General features: G+C 49.0%; 1 protein-coding gene across 1 annotated transcript in view; it reads left to right on the forward strand.

Moving 5' to 3' along the window:
- Positions 1-640: 640 nt before the first annotated feature.
- The window catches only part of LOC125759261 (uncharacterized), a 28,552-nt gene continuing 10,556 nt past the window's right edge, over positions 641-18,636 (forward strand). The window contains exons 1-2 of the mRNA XM_049417669.1: positions 641-790; positions 11,527-11,627. Of these exons, the coding sequence (XP_049273626.1) occupies positions 655-790; positions 11,527-11,627 (237 nt within the window). The 5' untranslated portion in view covers positions 641-654. The remainder of the gene's footprint in view (positions 791-11,526; positions 11,628-18,636) is intronic.

The raw sequence follows: 18,636 nt of genomic DNA on the forward strand, positions 1-18,636 counted from the left end.
GCTCCAGCTTGCGACGCTATTAATGACCTTAGAAGACATAGTGGAGTAGAACTCCATCTTTAATAACATTATTATATTTCGTAAATCTTGCGTGCCAAAGCCTCTCTATTATTATTAGGCATGCCGTAGTGGGCGCGTCCGCATTAACGTTTACCACCTGAGATTCCTTATCGTACATCTAAATTTAATTACGCGGACGTTTTAGTGTAGTATCCCTATCGAAACGCGAACGCCGTGACTTGAAATTACACCCGTACTATTGTACTTACATGAGCGCAAGAGCTTGGGCGCTAAGCATGGCTGAGCTATTACGCAAGTATTTGTTGTAGTCAGCTGGAGTGTTGTTGCAGCTGGATTCTAGAGCACGCAATTTTCCATCCATGGCATCGGCGTGGTGATTTAATAACCAGGATTTCAACAACCTCCTCATGCGCTCCCGATAAAGGCACACTCCGACGTTCAAACAAAATTAGGTCGTCATTCGCTACACCCCGCTCCCGGCAGGCTCTTCTTGACACAGGTGAGCACATCCTCCTTCCCATCGCTCACGAACGTCGACCGTTGGAGCCCTGTTTGCGCTTATTCCGCAGATCTTGATTCGGCGGTGGGCTCCGTAACTGTTCCCCGGAGACGTAGGCTCGTATTCCTGCGAACATGGGCTCCGCTGGTGTTCTGTTTGGTGGACGCGCCGCGGTCACTTCAGCGCTGACGTGGCTTGTCCTCCTTATCTCAATAATGGTTCCCGCCAGCCACGAGGATGAGCGACTTCGGTGGTGCGGCAAACGCCTCAGTAAGTATGCAGCCTACGTGCCCATACAAACGCAGAGTTGGCAAAAGAAAATGCAGTAGAACAGCATGCAGAAATTGACTCCTGTCAGTTATGAATACGAATAGCATAAGAGCGAGTCGACCGCTACCGCAGCTTTGGCGAAACGGTTGGGCGCCTTCTTACAACGCGGGAGATACCGGGTTCGACTCCGAGTGCCGGTCGGAGACCCGCCGCTTTATTTTTCCAAAGGAGCCTAGCTATAGGAAACGAAAGACACGCACGGGGTAGTGACACACCCTACGGTTGTCTTTCGTTTCCTCGGTCTTAAATCAATTCCTGTCAGAGCGTTACAAGAAGTCGTACCAACAAGACCCCATTGCAGCCTTATTATGTAGCACACATATTCGCACCCCGCCACGGTGGTCCAGTGGCTATGGCGCTCGGCTGCTGACCCGAAGGTCGCGGGATCAGATCCCGGCCGCGGCGGCTGCATTTTCGATGGCGGCGAAAATGTTTGAGGTTCCTGTACTTAGATTTAGGTGCACGTTAAAGAACCCCAGGTGGCCGAAATTTCCAGAGCCATCCACTACGGCGTCTCTCGTAATCATATCGTGGTTTTTGGACGTCAAACCCCAGATGTGTTACACATATTCGCTGTGGTGGCATCATTCGCGTGTGTTTGTGACGTCACACCGGAAGATGGATCATGTACCCACCCGGAATCTGTCATGTGAGCCTAGGAAATGCTTTTGCGCATTAAAAATATTAGCGACTGAATCTGCGGGAACTTCTCTTAGTAAAACTTGTTCTTGGGCTAGTTACTGCTTACTGCTCTTGCTTACTGCTTACTGCTTATACTGCTTACTGCTCATGCTTACTGAAACACAAACCTCCCCACCTCCCGGAAGGGAATCGTGAGGAAATTCGAATGCATTTCTTGCGCCGAGACAGGGTACCGCTGCCGTCAGACATTCGCCTTCACCGACTTCTGCCATCGCCTTGAGAGGCGCCCAGCCAGCGAACGGTCGAGAGTGAGGCGCGAGCGGACGGGAGAGTGAGGTGCAGGGAGGAGAGAGAGCGAACGGCGAGAGAAGGAGCGGCGAAGCACTGCACCTACCCTCTCCTACACTCTCTCGCATCACATGCTCCGATTGCTAGGGGCGAGGATAAGCGCGCGCGCCCGCAGCTGTTGCTACGGGAGAGGGCGCCACGGACAACGCCGGATGCCTCATACAGCCCGACTAAGAAATGCATTCGCATTTAAAAAAGACGCGTACCATCAAGGAAGTAAATGTAAACATTTCGACAGAAGTCTGTCTGGCTGGGTAGAAGAATTATGAAGTTGAAATACCTCCAGCCACAAATTCTTGGAGGAAACCCGACGTTTCGAGACCGGCTTCGTCTCTTCTTCAGGGGTGACTGTGCTGATCAGGGAGGCTTCGTCGCGGCTTGTTTTTGGCTCCGCCTTTCTCTTTCCCTCACTCTCCCCGATCGAGCACGACGTGCTGGCAAAGGGACACAATTTTAACACGACCATGACGTGTCCGCCACTACCAAAGATCATTGCGGCTGCCGAGGAAGGCATCAGGAGACTCGACAGTGGAATTCGAGAGAACATCCGTCTCAAGGCCATCGGTGTACTCTCAAAAATAGGAAAACGCCGTGAGCACAACCTGTCGAGAGAGGAGAGCAATGCGATCCGTGCGCTCCGAAAGGATGAGAAGATTGTCATCCTCCCGGCGGACAAAGGCAACGCGATGGTCCTGCTTGATAGGGAGGCGTACGACGACAAAGTCCAGGATTTGCTCCAAAGCCCGGCCTATGAAAAGCTGACGAAAGACCCCACACCAAGAGTCCAAAGGGAACTGAACAAGCTTCTGGCGGATATCTTCAAAGGACACCAAGAGGCAAGAACCATCTATCTCCAGCTCATCTGCAGGAACGGCTCTGCACCAGGATTTTACGGGCTTCCAAAGATCCATAAGCCCATCATCCCGCTCCGTCCGATCGTGGATTTTACATCTTCTCCACTCCGTGCGCTGTCCCAATATCTCCACCGGACTCTGGCGCCGCTCGTGGGAAAAACACCAACCCACATACGCAACGCCAGCCACTTCGTGGAGCGCATGAAGGAAGTGACCGTGAGCAGTGATGAGTGCCTCGTCTCGTTCGACGTCGTGTCCCTGTTCACCAGCGTGCCCATAACACTAGCGGTGTCTTGCGCACGGGCAGCTTTGAATGACGACGAACTCCTGAGTGAAAGAACCTGCCTGAGCACCGATGAGCTGTGCCGCCTACTGGAGTACTGCCTCGAGGGAACGTACTTTAGTGTCAACGGGGACTTCTACAGACAGGCCAACGGGACCGCGATGGGAGCGGCCGTCTCCGTTACAGCTGCGAACCTCGCAATGGAGCACGTAGAAGAGGCGGCACTGCGTTCCTTTATTGACACGCCGAAAGTATTTGTGAGGTATGTGGACGACTGCTTCTGCATCATAAAGAGGACAGCGGTAGACAGCTTCCTCGAACATCTTAACTCCGTCGACCAAGCAATCCAGTTTACGGTGGAAAGAGAACAAGACGGAGCGCTACCGTTCCTCGATGTTTTAGTACGACGACAAGGCGAACGCATGACCTCGATGTACAGAAAACCAACGCACACCGGCAGGTATTTGCATTTCACCTCGAGTCACCCCACTGCCCACAAAGCTTCCGTGGTGTCGGCACTCTTTTCACGAGCAAGAGCCATCTGCACATCAGAAGGAGAGAGAAAGAGAGAAGAAGAGAGGGTCGTGGCCGAGTTAAGAAAGAACGGATACACGACAGCTTTCATCCGCCGTGTGGCACGCCGCATGTCGAGAGATCAGCTTCCCCACCGCGGAGACGCACCTGCGAACGACACACGCGACCCTCCTCCCACGCTGGCCACCCCACCGGATACAATGGTATCGAAGAAACCAGCCCAACGAGTAGTCATCCCGTATGTTCCGGGAACTAGCGAACAGCTCGCCAGGGTTCTCGGAAAAGCTGGGGTCACGGTGGTTCACAAGCCGGCCTCAACGCTCGCTCGCTTACTACCGCGGCCGAAAGATCGACCATCCCGGGGGCAACACCAGGGCGTGGTCTACAAAGTGTCATGTGCTGACTGTCCAGCGAGCTACATAGGCGAGAGTAAGTGCTTCCCGGAAAGAATGCGCCAACACAAAAACGACGTCAGGAAGATGGAAATGCAACGCAGTGCCCTTGCAGAGCATTGCGAGAAGCACGACCACAAAATTGACTTCGAGGGCGCTTCCATCATAGAAACGGAAAGGAATCTGGGAAGGAGGCTCTTGCTCGAGTCGTGGCACATCCAGAACACACCTGCGAATGTGAACCGGTCCCTCGGAACAATGCCTCCGATCTACGTGCACGGCCTCCGGAACGTGAGGGAAAGAGAAAGGCGGAGCCAAAAACAAGCCGCGACGAAGCCTCCCTGATCAGCACAGTCACCCCTGAAGAAGAGACCAAGCCGGTCTCGAAACGTCGGGTTTCCTCCAAGAATTTGTGGTTGGAGGTATTTCAACTTCTTAATCAAGGAAGTATTCAAGAAAGAAAAGGGCGAACTTTCCTACAGATGTTTGCTCTTCTGAGGAAGGGGGGCTCCGGTAGGGCGGGTCTCCCGGCCCAGGTGCAAATACCGCTTGGCATGGTCTCCAGATAATGTCGTGTGTGTGTGTGTGTGTGTGTGTGTGTGTGTGTGTGTGTGTGTGTGTGTGTGTGCGTGCGTGCGTGCGCGTGTTTGTGTGTGCGTGCGGGTTTGTGTGTGTGTGTGTGTGTGCGTGCGTGCGTGCGTGTGTGTGTGTGTGTGTGTGTGTGTGTGTGTGTGTGTGTGTGTGTGTGTGTGTGTGTGTGTGTGTGTGTGTGTGTGTGTGTGTGTGTGTGTGTGTGTGTGTGTGTGTGTGTGTGACATTGTAACAAAACAAACTGGGAGGACGCTTGAGATTCGCCTTCAAGAGTAGAACGCGATAGCGTAATCGGGCCCCGTGCGCATCGCCTTCCCAACTGCTAGCCTGCCTTCGGTTCTCGGTGCATGCCTCAACCGAGGGGCAAGGAAACTAACGTCAGTGAGCGGAACATTGGCCGTTTAAAACTATCCTTGAATGCGTACTGCAAGTAGAGCTGCGCAGCGCCCACTACGCCAAAATTCCTTTTGCGAATCAGCGAAGTACGCACTACGCGTCCGTAAGGCAACGCGCGAACCTACGCAGCTGCTCACATTGTTGACGCTTTGGCTGCAGATGATAATTAAATGTGGTTGAGTGGTTTGTAATGGTTGGGCTTTTAAGGCACCCACTCGTTGCGCAATTCACTGTTTTGACGCCTGGTGCGATTGTATGCTTCTGCCATGCACATTCATATGGTGTTTTTTTTTTTCGAAGCTGTTTTGAGCAACGGCGTGGCTTCGTTTGGCTTGGATCTCAATGGCCTTCGACACACTAATGTCGCTTTTGCAGGCGCTCCCTGCGAGCTCTCGCCGTCGTCCTTTTGGCTGTCTTCGACCGTCTCACCATGTGTGCGTTTCATGGCTACTGCCGACGCATCCATCGTGATGGTGCCGCTGGCCGCGGGTCCTTCGCGTTCTTTCACTGGGTCACTCGTATTAGTGTGCTGTGCAGAAGAAAGATCTCAGCACGGTTCTTAGGCTATGTAATTAGGGTTGTTTGATTGCTGAGTAGTGTCTGGCACTTTTTCATCAACCGTCTTCGGTTGGACTTCCTTCACGCTTGTAGTACTGAGCAAAGCCTGTGACGCATTCGAGCTTGTCAGCTTGGCATCGTTAGCAGACCTGGCCGCGTCATCAGCTTCTGCTTCGTTCTTTAGGTGCTCTTGCAAGTAGAATTCTGGTTTGAGCTAGTTGGTACTGAAGTAGAGCACCAAGTCGGGCTAGTTGGTTAAGATTCTTTGTGTTTTTAGCGCAGTTTTAGTCGTCATAATGAATAGTTGGTACTGGTTCATAACTGAGGATACTTTTGGTGCTATAAAATCATCTTTCCGCTGTGGAATAAAATTAGTTGGAAGTTCGGCGCCCGTCCTGTTCTTTTGTGTTATGTGTCCTCGTTCGATATGCGCCAAAAGTATCCTCTTGCAAGTCTGAGTTTCTCCTCAGCCCCGCCATGCCAGCGTACCTTGGTACACACTGACTTTCGTCGTGACCAGAGAGTTGCTGGAGGCTGCGCTGTCCAGCAACGAGGGACTCGGCAGTCGCGACGAATATGGCCTTTTCCTTGACATCAAAGACACAGCAGTGGCCGTCCAGCTACCTCACCTGCTTTGGAGGACGTTCCCCAATTGGAGGATGCTCCCCAATTTGGTGGGGAACATCCTCAATAGTAACTCCAGGCTCCAATTTCATACTCAGCCCAAGTGTCGTAGATTGTTTATCAGTGATGCCATGGACGCGCCATCGCTCCTTGGATAATTCAGACACTTCACCGTAGGGCATGAACACAGCACGCACCTCTTCATCCGTAATATTGTGCAGAATCGAACGCACCTTGACGCGGATTTCCCGCTTGTTGGGATCAACAACAAGGCACCGACGCCCTTTTACGATCACACTGCTCATTTCCAGGAGCTTCCTTACGGACACAGAGTTCTTAAACGTGAATGTCCATACCTGACTCATTTGGAATGCCCCGAGGGCATCGACATCGGAAAGCATACCCACAGAATCAAGGGCATCCCGGAACTCTTCGACGCGATACGGACGCGCTCTGAGGTCTCCATGCAAAAATACAGTACTGAAAACAATCCTTTTGGGAGGTAGGGCAGCATCACTTCAGATTCCTGGTTGCCTTGAACGTTGATCCTGTTTCCGCCGCTAAACTGGGCCGCTATAGCCGCTCCGTCGGAGCGCATGAAAACACGTCCGCACGCCTACGCGTCTGGAACTAGTGTGGCACGTGCTGCAATTTTTGTCTATGCCACGTGTAAACGTTCAGAAAATTCCCAGGGTGCTTGCTGTGTTCATTTTCGGTTCCACTTGGGAGTGGACCAGTCGCACCAATTTGTTTCAATCTGTTAAACAGGCTGGTCTTGGTCTAACTCACCTTTTTATTCGTCAACTTGTTTTCCGTTTTATATTCCTGGGGTATCAGGAAGACCCCTTCTTGCGCTCGATGATTCAAACCCGACTAAGCGGAGTGCTTCCAGACTTTGTTGTATCTAGCGCGCGCATAATGAGTGGTAGAATCACGGGTGACCCAAAGGAACCAGTAGATTGCTTTCGTTTCTTAAATGGACACTAATGGCAAATATTAAGTCGACGTTGATTGTTGAATTAGCGGTCCAGAAACCTTGTAGTGCTACTTTTATGCCAAGGAAGTGCTTATTTTGAAATAAAATCACGTTTTAGTGGTCCGCATCGTGTTAGCGCACTTGAAATCACCCGCCTGAAATCAGACTTTCATACGTCACTGCTTCCGTGCCCAACGTTGCCCACCCTCACTGCGCGGCCGCCAACACTCGTAGCAGCAGAGCAAAAGTAGCGGGACCCACAGCAGCCACAACGGACATCAAAGCCATCGAAGCTTGCCGCAATCCCCGCCATTGATGTGGACGGAGAACTTGACAACGAGACATTGGCTCGCGATGCTGGGCTGTACGCCGCGGCAGTACGCGATCCCGAAACTACCACTGAGACGCGACCGCGTGAGCGAAGCAGGGCGCCGGGCGAAGCGCAGTTCGTCAAAAACGGAACCTTTGAACCACGCGCGCCGTTCCCCATGGCAACGCCACAGAGGTTCTTTTTTCCATGAATCAAACGGAAACGAACAAGCAGCATTTTATTACGTCTTTTGATGCACGGGAGGATTTTTTTTATTGCTGCAGTTTGATTACTAGTGATTTATTGTAGGCAGACTCTCATACGTCATCGGGATCACTTCAAAAATGTCCCACTCGTAGCGATCATCATGTGATACATTTAGCTTAATTTCTCGGTAAGTAGGGCACTGCTGTTGATAATATTGCCGTTTTAGAAGTTGTCATACATTGAGCTTTCACTCTGACATAAATTGTTATTTGCCTTTAGTGTCCCTTTAAGGGCGCGATTCTCCATGGATTATCTGAGTGCTGTGGCAAAGAAGCAGCTTTACAAAGATTTGATTGGTATCAAAGAAATTGCGCGAAGAAAACACGGAAGAGGAAGACAAGTACAAACACAGTGCAAACTTTCAACTGAATTCATTGTGCCACTGGATCTGCTTATATATTGCCACAGTATACATCACGCATGCGCGCAAATGGACGCGACGCGAAAAGACCGTGCATGCATAAAAAATGAGTAAAACAAACAGTTACACGTTAAAAGATCTTAGGTACACAAGCTCCTTATCAGTGAGGGCCAGTGATGATGAGCTAACGCACAAATCGGCTAATTTTATAATCGCCTCTGCCTCTGTCACTTCGCGAATTAGCTGTGTTCTCCCGCGTGAAACGACCGTACACAGAGCAAAGCAAGGGAGACAGCCACTATCTCGACAGTGGATCGAAAAAAAAAAAAAACACCGGTGCCATTTTTTACATTGTTGTGCTGTTCACGTAGCCGGTCATTGAGGCATCGCTCGGTCTGCCCAATGTACTGCTTCCCAAACGAAAGAAGGAGGCAGTACACCACACGCTCGGCACACTCAACGAACTTGTTCCGGTGCCGCTTAGTGCACTTCTCTGGCGGGACGGCATTTGGATACGTGAGCCTGCATAGCTTCCCGAGCTTGTTGCGAGCCGAGAACAACAGCTTCACGTTTGCCTTCTGGGCAATCTTCTTCAAGTTGCGAGATATCCCATGCATGTAGGGTACAACGCCTACTTTGGGGCGTCTGCCCGACGGGGCATCAGCGGCCGGCAATTGCCCTCTGGGTCGCGCTCCTCTTAAAATCCGTTCCGCGACGGACCCCAGCACGTGTTTGGGATATCCTGCCGCTGAAAAACGTTCAATTTGCTGCTCAAAACTTGCGCCCAATACGTGGCAGCAAGACTTTCTCAAGGCGTTCGTGAAGCGCAAATTGGCTGTGGCTCGTTTAACAAGCTTTGAGTGCACGGACATGTATGACAAAAGTGGTTTGTTGGCTCGCGGCTCGTACGACCAACACGTGTGGCTATCATGAAAGGTTAGGCGGAGCTCAAGGAAGCGCATAGATCCTTCCACTGGCAGCTCATGCGAGAGTTGAAGAGGGGCTAGGCACTTTTGAATCGTGCCTAACGCCTTGCTCGCTTCTAAAACAAAATGATCGGAAGTACAGTCAATAAATATGAGGAAGTCGTCAACGCATCTAAAAATGTTAAAAACCGCGGTGCCTTGCGTTTGAAGTAAAATATCATAATCTAAACGGAATGAAAACAAGTCACTAAGAATGGGAGCAATGCAAGAGCCAATACATACACCACTCTTCTACAAAAAATATTGGCGATCCCAGGCGATAAAAGTGGAATTAAGATAAAACTGTAAAAGGTTTAAAAAATTGCTGCATGAAATTCCTGCCTCGCCTTGGAAGGAGACAGCGCCGTACTCATCAATGCAATGCTCGATACAAGACAGTAGGCTCTCATGGAGTAAAGAATAATATGAGCCCTTAATGTCAATGGAAAAGGCCTGGAAGCAGCGGTGCGAATTCCTGTGTCCATGTTTTCGGCGCGCAATTTCTTTGATGTCATGGAACACCAACTAGCGCAAAATGCTGCTCTCATTTGATTGATGTCATACTGCCATTTCCCATGTGCAGATCTGTAAATTGTGGTGGTCCGGAACATGATGTTTTAAAAAGATTTAAGTGAATGCCTGTAAAACCGAGTATGAAACCATTATCTTTAATCTTCACTGTAAAACCGTACCAGTCAAAACGTGGTTTGTTGAAAACGGCCTATTCGTGCCAAGGACAACAGACTGCCTGTAATGCAGTAAGCCGGAAACCATTGAACATACATTTATTGAATGTTGGGATGCGATATTCTTTTGGGACACCTTTAAAGAACTCTTAAAAAGGACTTATCCGTAACACCCATTGGCATTAGATACTTACCAGTACAAAATCAGCATGGTATACCATATGATATGGTCATGCGTCTGGGCCTCCACAGTTTGTGGAAGACGCGTTTGTCAGTGAGACACACTGACGTTGAAACGAAATCCTCAAAACAGAATTTTATAGAAAGTGTCTGCTACATACGCGATGTTTAAGATCCACACAAAACCGCCTGTGTGAATTGATATTTTTGATTAATTGTCTAAAGTGAAAAAATTTTAATGCTTCATGTAAACAAAAGTAGGCTGAAGTGTTTTACTCCCTTTTCATTATGACGATGTATTACGAAAACTGAATAATAAAAAATATGGCGTGGCTCCGTGGTAGAACACCTGCTTGCCACGCGGAAGGCCTGGGTTCGATTCTCACTCGAGCCGACGTTTTAACGCGGTAGCGTTAGAGAGCTCGTGTCGCAGAAATTCCGCTGTCGGCGTCGGGACCGTTGGTTGTGAGCGAAAAATCATCCGTGAGCGAAAAGTCGAGAAAGTAGCAAATAAAATAAACGATAAAATCTTCGGTCCCAATGAGGATCGAACCCAGGTCGTTCGCGTGGCAAGCAGGTGTCTAACCACAAAGCCACGATGTTGCTTGCAGCTGCTTCGGACAAAAACACTACATAAATGCCATGTAGTAGAAGGAGTCTCCTTAACGCATTTTGTTCGGCAGGTGTCACGACGAAAACGAGCCCATACGGTAGGCGCATTCGCGAGGCCATTAAACTACGTCGAAAAACGCCGGGATAGTGCAGCCATCGCCGCTAAATACACACACGAACTTTCAAACAGCTCTAAAAATGGACAACTATGTCCATCTAGAGGAAAACATATCAAGCAAACGCAGCAAACGCTAGATAATGTGCTGCCATCTGTGAGGCATTGTGAGAAATATGTCTCGACTTTTCATGATCCGAGAGGGCCGGCGCGCGGCGTATATCTTGGAGGCCATGCGACTCTTGCTTTAAATCGAAAGCCTGTAAAATTCGCGCGCGTGCGTGCGTGTGTGAGTGTAACAATACACATTAATAAGTATGCACTTAGTGGTTGAAGTGCGCGCTAGGGACCGGATTTCGCTATCGCGTTCAACTCTTTAAGGCGAAGCTTAAGGGTACCCCAATTTTTATTTCATATATTCTATCGCGGGTTTCTCCATTTTTCGGCCACAACCAACGACGCCGACACCTACGCCGAAATTTCTGCAAAACGAGCTCTTGAACACGATCGTGTTAAAAATAGTCGGCGCAGAAAGAAAGAAAGCAAACGCGTGTATATGTATTTAATGACGTTGTAAACTGCTCCGCCGCCGCGGTGGCGCAGTGGCTATGGTGCTTGGCTGCGGACCCGAAAAACGCGGGTTTGCTACCGGTAGCGGCAGTCGCACCTCGATGGCGGCAAAACACTCGAGGGCCGTGTACTGTGCAATGTCAGCGCATGTTGGCATAATACAGGTGATCGGAACTATCCGAGGCCCTCCACTACGGCCTGCCTCATTGTGATATCCTGGCTTTGGCACGTAAAACCCCTGAAACTATTATTATTATTATATTGGAAAACTACCGTACGTTTAATACGCAGCGCTTGTACCGTTGAAAATCAACCAGAGCATTAACGCAAAATTGAGCAAGCCTTATTCATTCTTGACTTTCCGAGCCGTGTATACATGTAAAGGTAAAGCTTTGTCATTTCTTTCGCTTAGATCCAAGAGACTTCGCTCGTGGAATGCGAGCAGCAACAGACTTAATGCTGGCGTGCAAGGAGCAAATCGTGACTCTCAACCTTAGCCCACTAGTCCTCAGGGTAAGTGCTTACTGCACGTTTAATCACTGCACTAGTGTTTTCTGGGTTGGTATCATAGGTTGGCAAACTCACTCATGAGTCGACTCACTCAGACTCAGATTGAGCCGTGAGTCCGAGACCTAGTGAGTCCGGGTGAGTAATATTTTCGTGAATTCGAGTCCCAGTGAGTCCGGATGACGAAAATTTTGGTGAGTCTGAGTCCGAATGAGCCCCAGGAGCAAAACACATTTCGTGAGTGAGTCTGAGTGAGCTCCGCATTTTTTTTTTTTTTTTGCCGACATGTGGTCCTAACTACTGAACTTCAGCATCACTATCATCCTTATTTCTGCTCAAGTTTACACTCGCGTCTGGCTTCAAAGCACCAGCGTTCATGCGCCGCCTCAATATTTATTTATCAGAGGCGTGAGTTACAAAGTGAGGGAGGGAGGGGGGGGGAGGAGGGGGTTTGATATTTTTACAGCAAAATCTTTGACGGGTAGATTTTGATAAAATATCTCTCGTGAGTCATCTCTTTCAATAAAAGTGTCCTTACTGAATTGTAACCATTGATAACTCATATTTCAAGGTGCGAGATCAAAACGCGCCAAGTAGAGCACCAGTTATGTGAGATATTGATGTTAAAGAGGATTCACACTATGGTCGAAAGAGTTAATTATAGGTTAATGGACTCATGAGTCGACTCACTCAGACTCACACTCAGATCGAGCCGTGAGTCTGAGTGAGCAATATTTTTTGTGAGTTTGAGTGAGTCCGGTTGAGAAAATTTTCAGTGAGTCTGAGTCCGAGCGAGCCCCAAGGACAAACTATATTTCATGAGTGAGTCTGAGTCAGTTTCACATGTTTTGCCGACCTATGGCTGGTATTCACCATTGCGATAGCAGAAGCTCATTCATGGTCACGGTAGGCCTTGACTTGCTTCGTGACTTAGCTTACGTATTAATACTAGGGGTGCCACCTCACAACCTGCTGCAGCACCGAGCCCATGCTGCAGGTTTTGGCATAAAAGTGAACTAATATAATAATATCTGGGGTTTTACGTCCCAAAACCACTATATGATTATGAGAGACGGCGTAGTGGAGGGCTCCGGAAATTTCGACCATCCGGTGTTCTTTAACGTGCACCTAAATCTAAGTACACGGGCCTCTATCATTTCGCCTCCATCGAAATGCGACCGCCGCGGCCGGGATCGAACCCGCGACCTTCGGGTCAGCAGCCGAGCACCGTAACCACTATACCACCGCGGCGGACATAAAAGTGAACTCCTTTAACAGGTAAATGCTAGGGTTTTAACGTGCCACAGTCATTCTTGCAATGACGCACTTAGCAGTGCCTCCGGATCAATTTGGCAAGCTGTGGTGCTTTGATGCGCTCCTAAATTCAAGTGCACGGGCGCGGTGATGCATTTCGTCCCCATCGACATCCTACCCGGATTGATCCCGCAACATCGAATTCAGCAGCGCAATGCCATAGCTTGATGTAACATTTTTAAAACTTTTGAAACCGACAGAAAGAGCATGAAAAAAAAAGACTTTTTGCCTGTAAATTCCCCGGAAACAAGAGCAAAAATGCCCGTCTTCCTGATGACATGGAAGTAAGAGTGGCAGCATACGGGTATGCATGCAAATACATGTATATTCAAATGTTCTGGCAAACTCTTAATATTTGACAATGATTAACTTTCTGTTTTATTTATTTACTGGCACGTCTTTGGTAGTCCGAATTTCTCATCTTCCGACCGTGGGACCTAAGCTTCGTTTTTTGGCCTCTTATTCGTAACGGAGAAATGGTATACTGCACGGACACTTCAGTAAGTCTAGTTTTCACTATTTCGGACGCCACATGAGGCACTGGCATGCTGTGGGCTTAAAATGGCAGAAGCCATGTGGGCACATTCGGACGTATGACTGGCGATAAAGTAGCAGTTATCGGTGGGTTGTCCTCTGTTATCCCTCTTATATTATTTGCCAACAGCGAAATGCTATTCTAAAACTATCTTGATTCTGTAAAAAAAAAGTTCGCCAATAACAAATCGATCAAACGGAGATGATAATTTTCCGAACTTTACCTCAAGCACACGATGCCTGAATCTTCCATTCTCGTCCTCGCGTGTGAACAACTTTTGCATTTGGCAAATTGCCAAAACTTCACAGGTAGGGCTCCGTGTTCTCGTTGTTTATTTCTCTTGAAATTCGGAGGGTGTTTTTCGGAGCTCATTTTTTTTTTTTTGCCGGAAATTCGGCGTTTATCGGTGTTCACTTTTCGTAAGTTCTCAATTCACCGAAATTCGGAGTTTAAGTTTGCATTATTCTCTATACTCCAGTGTCTTAGATGAAATGATATGTTAACACGAAAGCATCACAACACACGAAGCGTATTTTAGTTGTCTGGGAGGTTCGAGCGCACAAACACATATACACAAAAGCACAAATGCTTGTGTACAAAACACCTACGTTCGCGCGTATTAGGACCTTCAAGCTTTTAGATGTGAAGCATCTTATAGCGGAGTTCAATCCGGTGGTGGTGGTGGTGGTGGTGGTGGTGGTGTGCGGCGTGACCACCCTTACTGCGCATGCGCAAACCTTCTCCACTCCCCTCTCCACCCCCTCTCTCCCCTTTCCCTCTCCACATCACCTCTCTCCTTCCCTTTCCCCTTTCATGTCCCTTTCCCATCCCCCTCTCCACTACCCCTCTCCACTCCTCCTCTTCCATCTCCCCTCTCCCCTCCCATCTCCACTCCTCCTCTCTCCCTCCCTTTCCCTTTCCCCTCCCTCTCTCCATTCCTTCTCTCCACTTCCCCTCTCCCCTTTGCCCCTCACCACTCCACCTCTGAAACGCGGGCTCTACATGCCGAAATTCTCTCCTGCGCAACGCCGCGATGAGCCCGAGCGCGTGCGCGTCCCCTTCCCTTCTCTCTCCTCTCCTACGCTCCTCTCTCCTCTCCTCCTCTCCTCGCCCTCCTGTCGACCGCGTTCGCCACTCGCCCTGTAAAAATTAACGGCCAGGCTATATGGAACATACGACGCGCGTAGCGTCCCTCTTCGCGTTCCACGATGCGAGGTCGGTAGCATGCCTAACGAACGCCAACGGAACGCGATCGTGCAAGTGCTCCGGCTTCGCATCGGCTCATGGTCCCCTTTAGCGGTAGATGGTGTAATTTTTTTAATAGGATTTTAATCGGATTTTGTTGGATTTCTCCGTAAACAAGGAGCACTACTCATAGGTTGAGCTACTCACAATTTAATGTACACCGTTATTATAGCCTTTTTTGAAGAAAAACAGTTCATAATAGATTCATGCAAACGCTGCTTGAATTCCTGACGAGCCAGTGAGGAGCCAGAGCGGAGAACTTCAGGCTAAGACCAGCATTCCTTAATTGCAGTTTGTGCTGCGCCATAATACAGGGATTTTCGCAATTCGTGAAGCTAATTCATTAAAGTCCTCTAATCAAGCAACTACAGCGCAAAGCATGCCGCGGCGGCGACCCGCGCGTCGGCGCCCCCGCCCGCCAAGCAGCCCACGCTCTCCGCAATTATGTTCGTGTTGCCGGCGCGGGATTCCCGAGACAGATGTTGTGGTCTCAGGGCGCGCGCACCTGTCGGCTCGCAGCGCTCAACGACCTACGAAGAGGGGTTCGCGGGAGAGGATAACAAATCGACACTGCGCATGTCCGTTACTATGACGGCACACATGCCAGGAGGCTCAGTTTCAACGCCAAACACATCTACGAGAACGTTTTTTGGGGTTTTTTACGGGAAGAGTAGAGTTTTATGATCGGATTTCACGGCTTGACGCCGCTGGATCGTGGGAATGATTTGGCGGCATCTGCCCTGCTTTCTGCATCGTCAACGTTCCCCAAAACGCACCTCGTGCGGCGACAACACGGCAGTCGTGCGCTGAACCCTTCCAAGCTGTCAGTTCCCCTCATCAATCGCCTTGGACACACCCGGCCGAGTTTGACGGTTTTATGGCCTGGAAGTGAGCTCTTTGCAGTCAAGGCTGCTCGGACACCCCTCCAACGTTCTGAGAGATGCATCTGAGATCCCTCATCAGAAACCTTTCTCACACTTTGTGGTGCCTTTATGGCTTGCTGACCTAGCCAGGAGCTGACTGTCAGCAGAGCCCGCGCCGCTATCGAGGAGAGGAAAGACTGCACCTGACAGCACGGCCAGTTTTCAGGAATTTGCGCCGCCGCGATCCCTTCACTGTGTGTATGGTGCCCTATTGTTTCTTCTCTTCACCTCCCGGGCGCCGTCCGTCGAGCCGGGCTTGGCCGGGCACACCGCTTCTCTCTTTCCTGGCGTGGGAAGGAGGCGGCGCTTGACCTTTCCCTTTTGGTGGCGGAGATGAAGACAACTTGTTGATTGGACTGTCCTGGACTGTGACTGTTTTCCCCAACAAGGAATCTGGGGAAGACCAAGGCTTTATAACGTGAGCGTCGAGACGCTCCAAAACACGCTACCAAATCGCCATGTAAATAAACGTTCTTGTTATCAGCTCCGGCTCCTGAGCTCTACATCTCCCTGAGGCCTGACTGGTCCCGGTCCTATGCGCAACCACCGACCACATCAAGAACTACATCGCCCTAAAATCCTGAATTGGACTGTCAAGCGTTGTATCCTTACGCTGGCGTACTGCATGAACAGGCTACGTGATGTGGCTTTCAAGGACACCTTTCCCTTGATTGTTCTGGAGTTATCTCACATCGCCTTGCAGCTTTTTCACAGCGGAGCTTTTTAAGCTTGAGTTCCTGCCGTGGCCGACGCTCGCTCGAAACTCGGTGCAGCTGTGCAAAGCAAAGTGGGAGCATAACATAGCCATGTGTAGTATAGTATACAGGGGGTTCAGAATTAAGCTTTATGGTTTTCTTAAAATTCAGCACTTGGAGGTGCGTGAAAACCACCTTTGCAGATAAGCTTTTTATCAAAGGAGACACAAAGTGAGACAATAATTATCGCTGTCAGCCGCCCAATTAATTAGGACTGAATAATTAACTTTTAATGAGCGCAGTAAGCGGGCATGTTTGTATTGAAAAGTTGGGAACCGTCGCATTTCTACACGGTTCCACTTGGAAGAATTCCTCTAGCATGTCTGTGCCCCGAGATATCCCGCTGCAAAATTTAATTGCGGTCTGCGTGATTATGCATGCAAGACAGTGAGCACTGGCGCAAAGCCCCTCCCCGATGTGCCGCGGCAGTTGCGTGCGGCATTTAATCTGACAACAGCTCGAAGGCATCGGCAAAGATGACAACGGTTACCCTTTTGCTACCGGCTGGCAATAGCAAGCAATGACTGCTCGTCACATCAGGGAGGAACATTGCGCCGATCCTCACCGTCTTCCATGTGTAATCGCGCAAACCGCAATTAAATTTTGCAGCGGGATATCTCGGGGCACAGACATGCTAGACGAATTCTTCCAAGTGGAACTATGTAGAAACGCGACGGCCTCCAACTTTTCAATACAGACATGCCCGCTTGCTACATTCATTAAAAAGTTAATTATTCAATCTTAGTTATTTAGGCGGCTGACAGCGATAACTATTGTCTCACTTTATGTCCCCCCAGATACATAACCCATCTGCAAAGGTGGTTTTCACGTTCTCCCCAGTGCTGAATCTTAGCAAAACCATAAAGATTAACTTTGAACTATTATTGTATTGTATAGTATAGTATAGCATAGTATAGTATAATATGTTACAGTGTAGTATAGTATCACATAGTATACTATAGTATAATATAGCAAGGGGTGGGAAAAGAAAAGTGAGTTTGATAAGCAGGGAAAAAGGAGGCGAAAGCCTCCAGATCCGCTGTTCTCTCAATCTTCTCACCACTATTGCGTAGCTGCCCCAAATTTTTAATTATTAATCGTGAAAGGTCCGATCCTCCGTAGAACCAGAGCCTGTCTGATTTCTGTGCAACAGCGTTTCTGTGCAACAAACAACGGAGATACAGCACATCACCAATAAGAAACCTTACCACAAGCTAGACGAACGAATACACATCCTGTATACTTATACGCGTCAAACCTGATGTGAACCTAACTTTTGGGCGGTTCACACTTTGCCAGGTAGATTATTCGCATTATTCGCACTTTGCCAGGTAGATTTACATCTTAAGATTTTGCCACAAGGAAAACCGGGAAAACAATTTGGCCTTTATTCTAAGTTCTCTCTTTCGAGCTACGGCAAGGGCTACAGCGGTGCACGTAAGCATTCATGCATATGTGATGTGGCCTCCGGAAATTATTCTAGTCGCATAATTATACATAAATTGTTTACGGTGTAATTTATATGAGGGATCTTCCACCGTGCTGTGGCCACCTGCGTGGCCGTTAATCATAGGCGGAGAGGTTTCATGTTCCCATTGGAGCAGATGCTTAGCGAACTTATGTCTACTTATACAGGGTGTTTTTTTTATATACAATACAGATTTTTTATAAAAATGCTATGAGTGTCACACCTCTGTCGTCTTCGCAAGCAAACTCTACGCCGAGGCCGACAAATTTTGCCGCACCTAAAGATGCACTGAAATGAGCAATTAACAAAAGCTGATAATTTAAATATTGAACGCGATAGCGTTAAAGAGCTCGTTTCGCAGAAATTCGTCGGTTCGGTTCGGTGTGGACACCGACACCCAGGCCGACTGCGTGGCAAGCAGGTGTTCTACCACAGAGCAACGCCGTTGCTTGAAACTGCTTCGGAAAAAAACACTACATGAATGCCATGTAGTGGAAGGAGTCTCCTTAACGCATGTAATATCGCGTGGCGGAAGCGTAAAATGGCGCCAGGCGTCAAAACATGTGAATTGCGCAATAAGTGGGTGTTTTAAAAGCCCACCCATTACAAAGCGCTGAGACATATTTAATCATCATCAGCTGCAAGGAAGGAAGTAAGGAAGGAACAGGAGAGAAGAGAAAGGCAGGAATGTTAACCAGTCTAGAAGGACCGGTATGTTACCCTACACTGGGGGAAGGGATGGGGGAGATATAAAGATAGAGGAAGGGAGAGCATG

Source organism: Rhipicephalus sanguineus, chromosome 7 (genome assembly GCF_013339695.2).
Source record: "Rhipicephalus sanguineus isolate Rsan-2018 chromosome 7, BIME_Rsan_1.4, whole genome shotgun sequence".
Classification (NCBI taxonomy): Eukaryota; Metazoa; Arthropoda; class Arachnida; order Ixodida; family Ixodidae; genus Rhipicephalus; species Rhipicephalus sanguineus.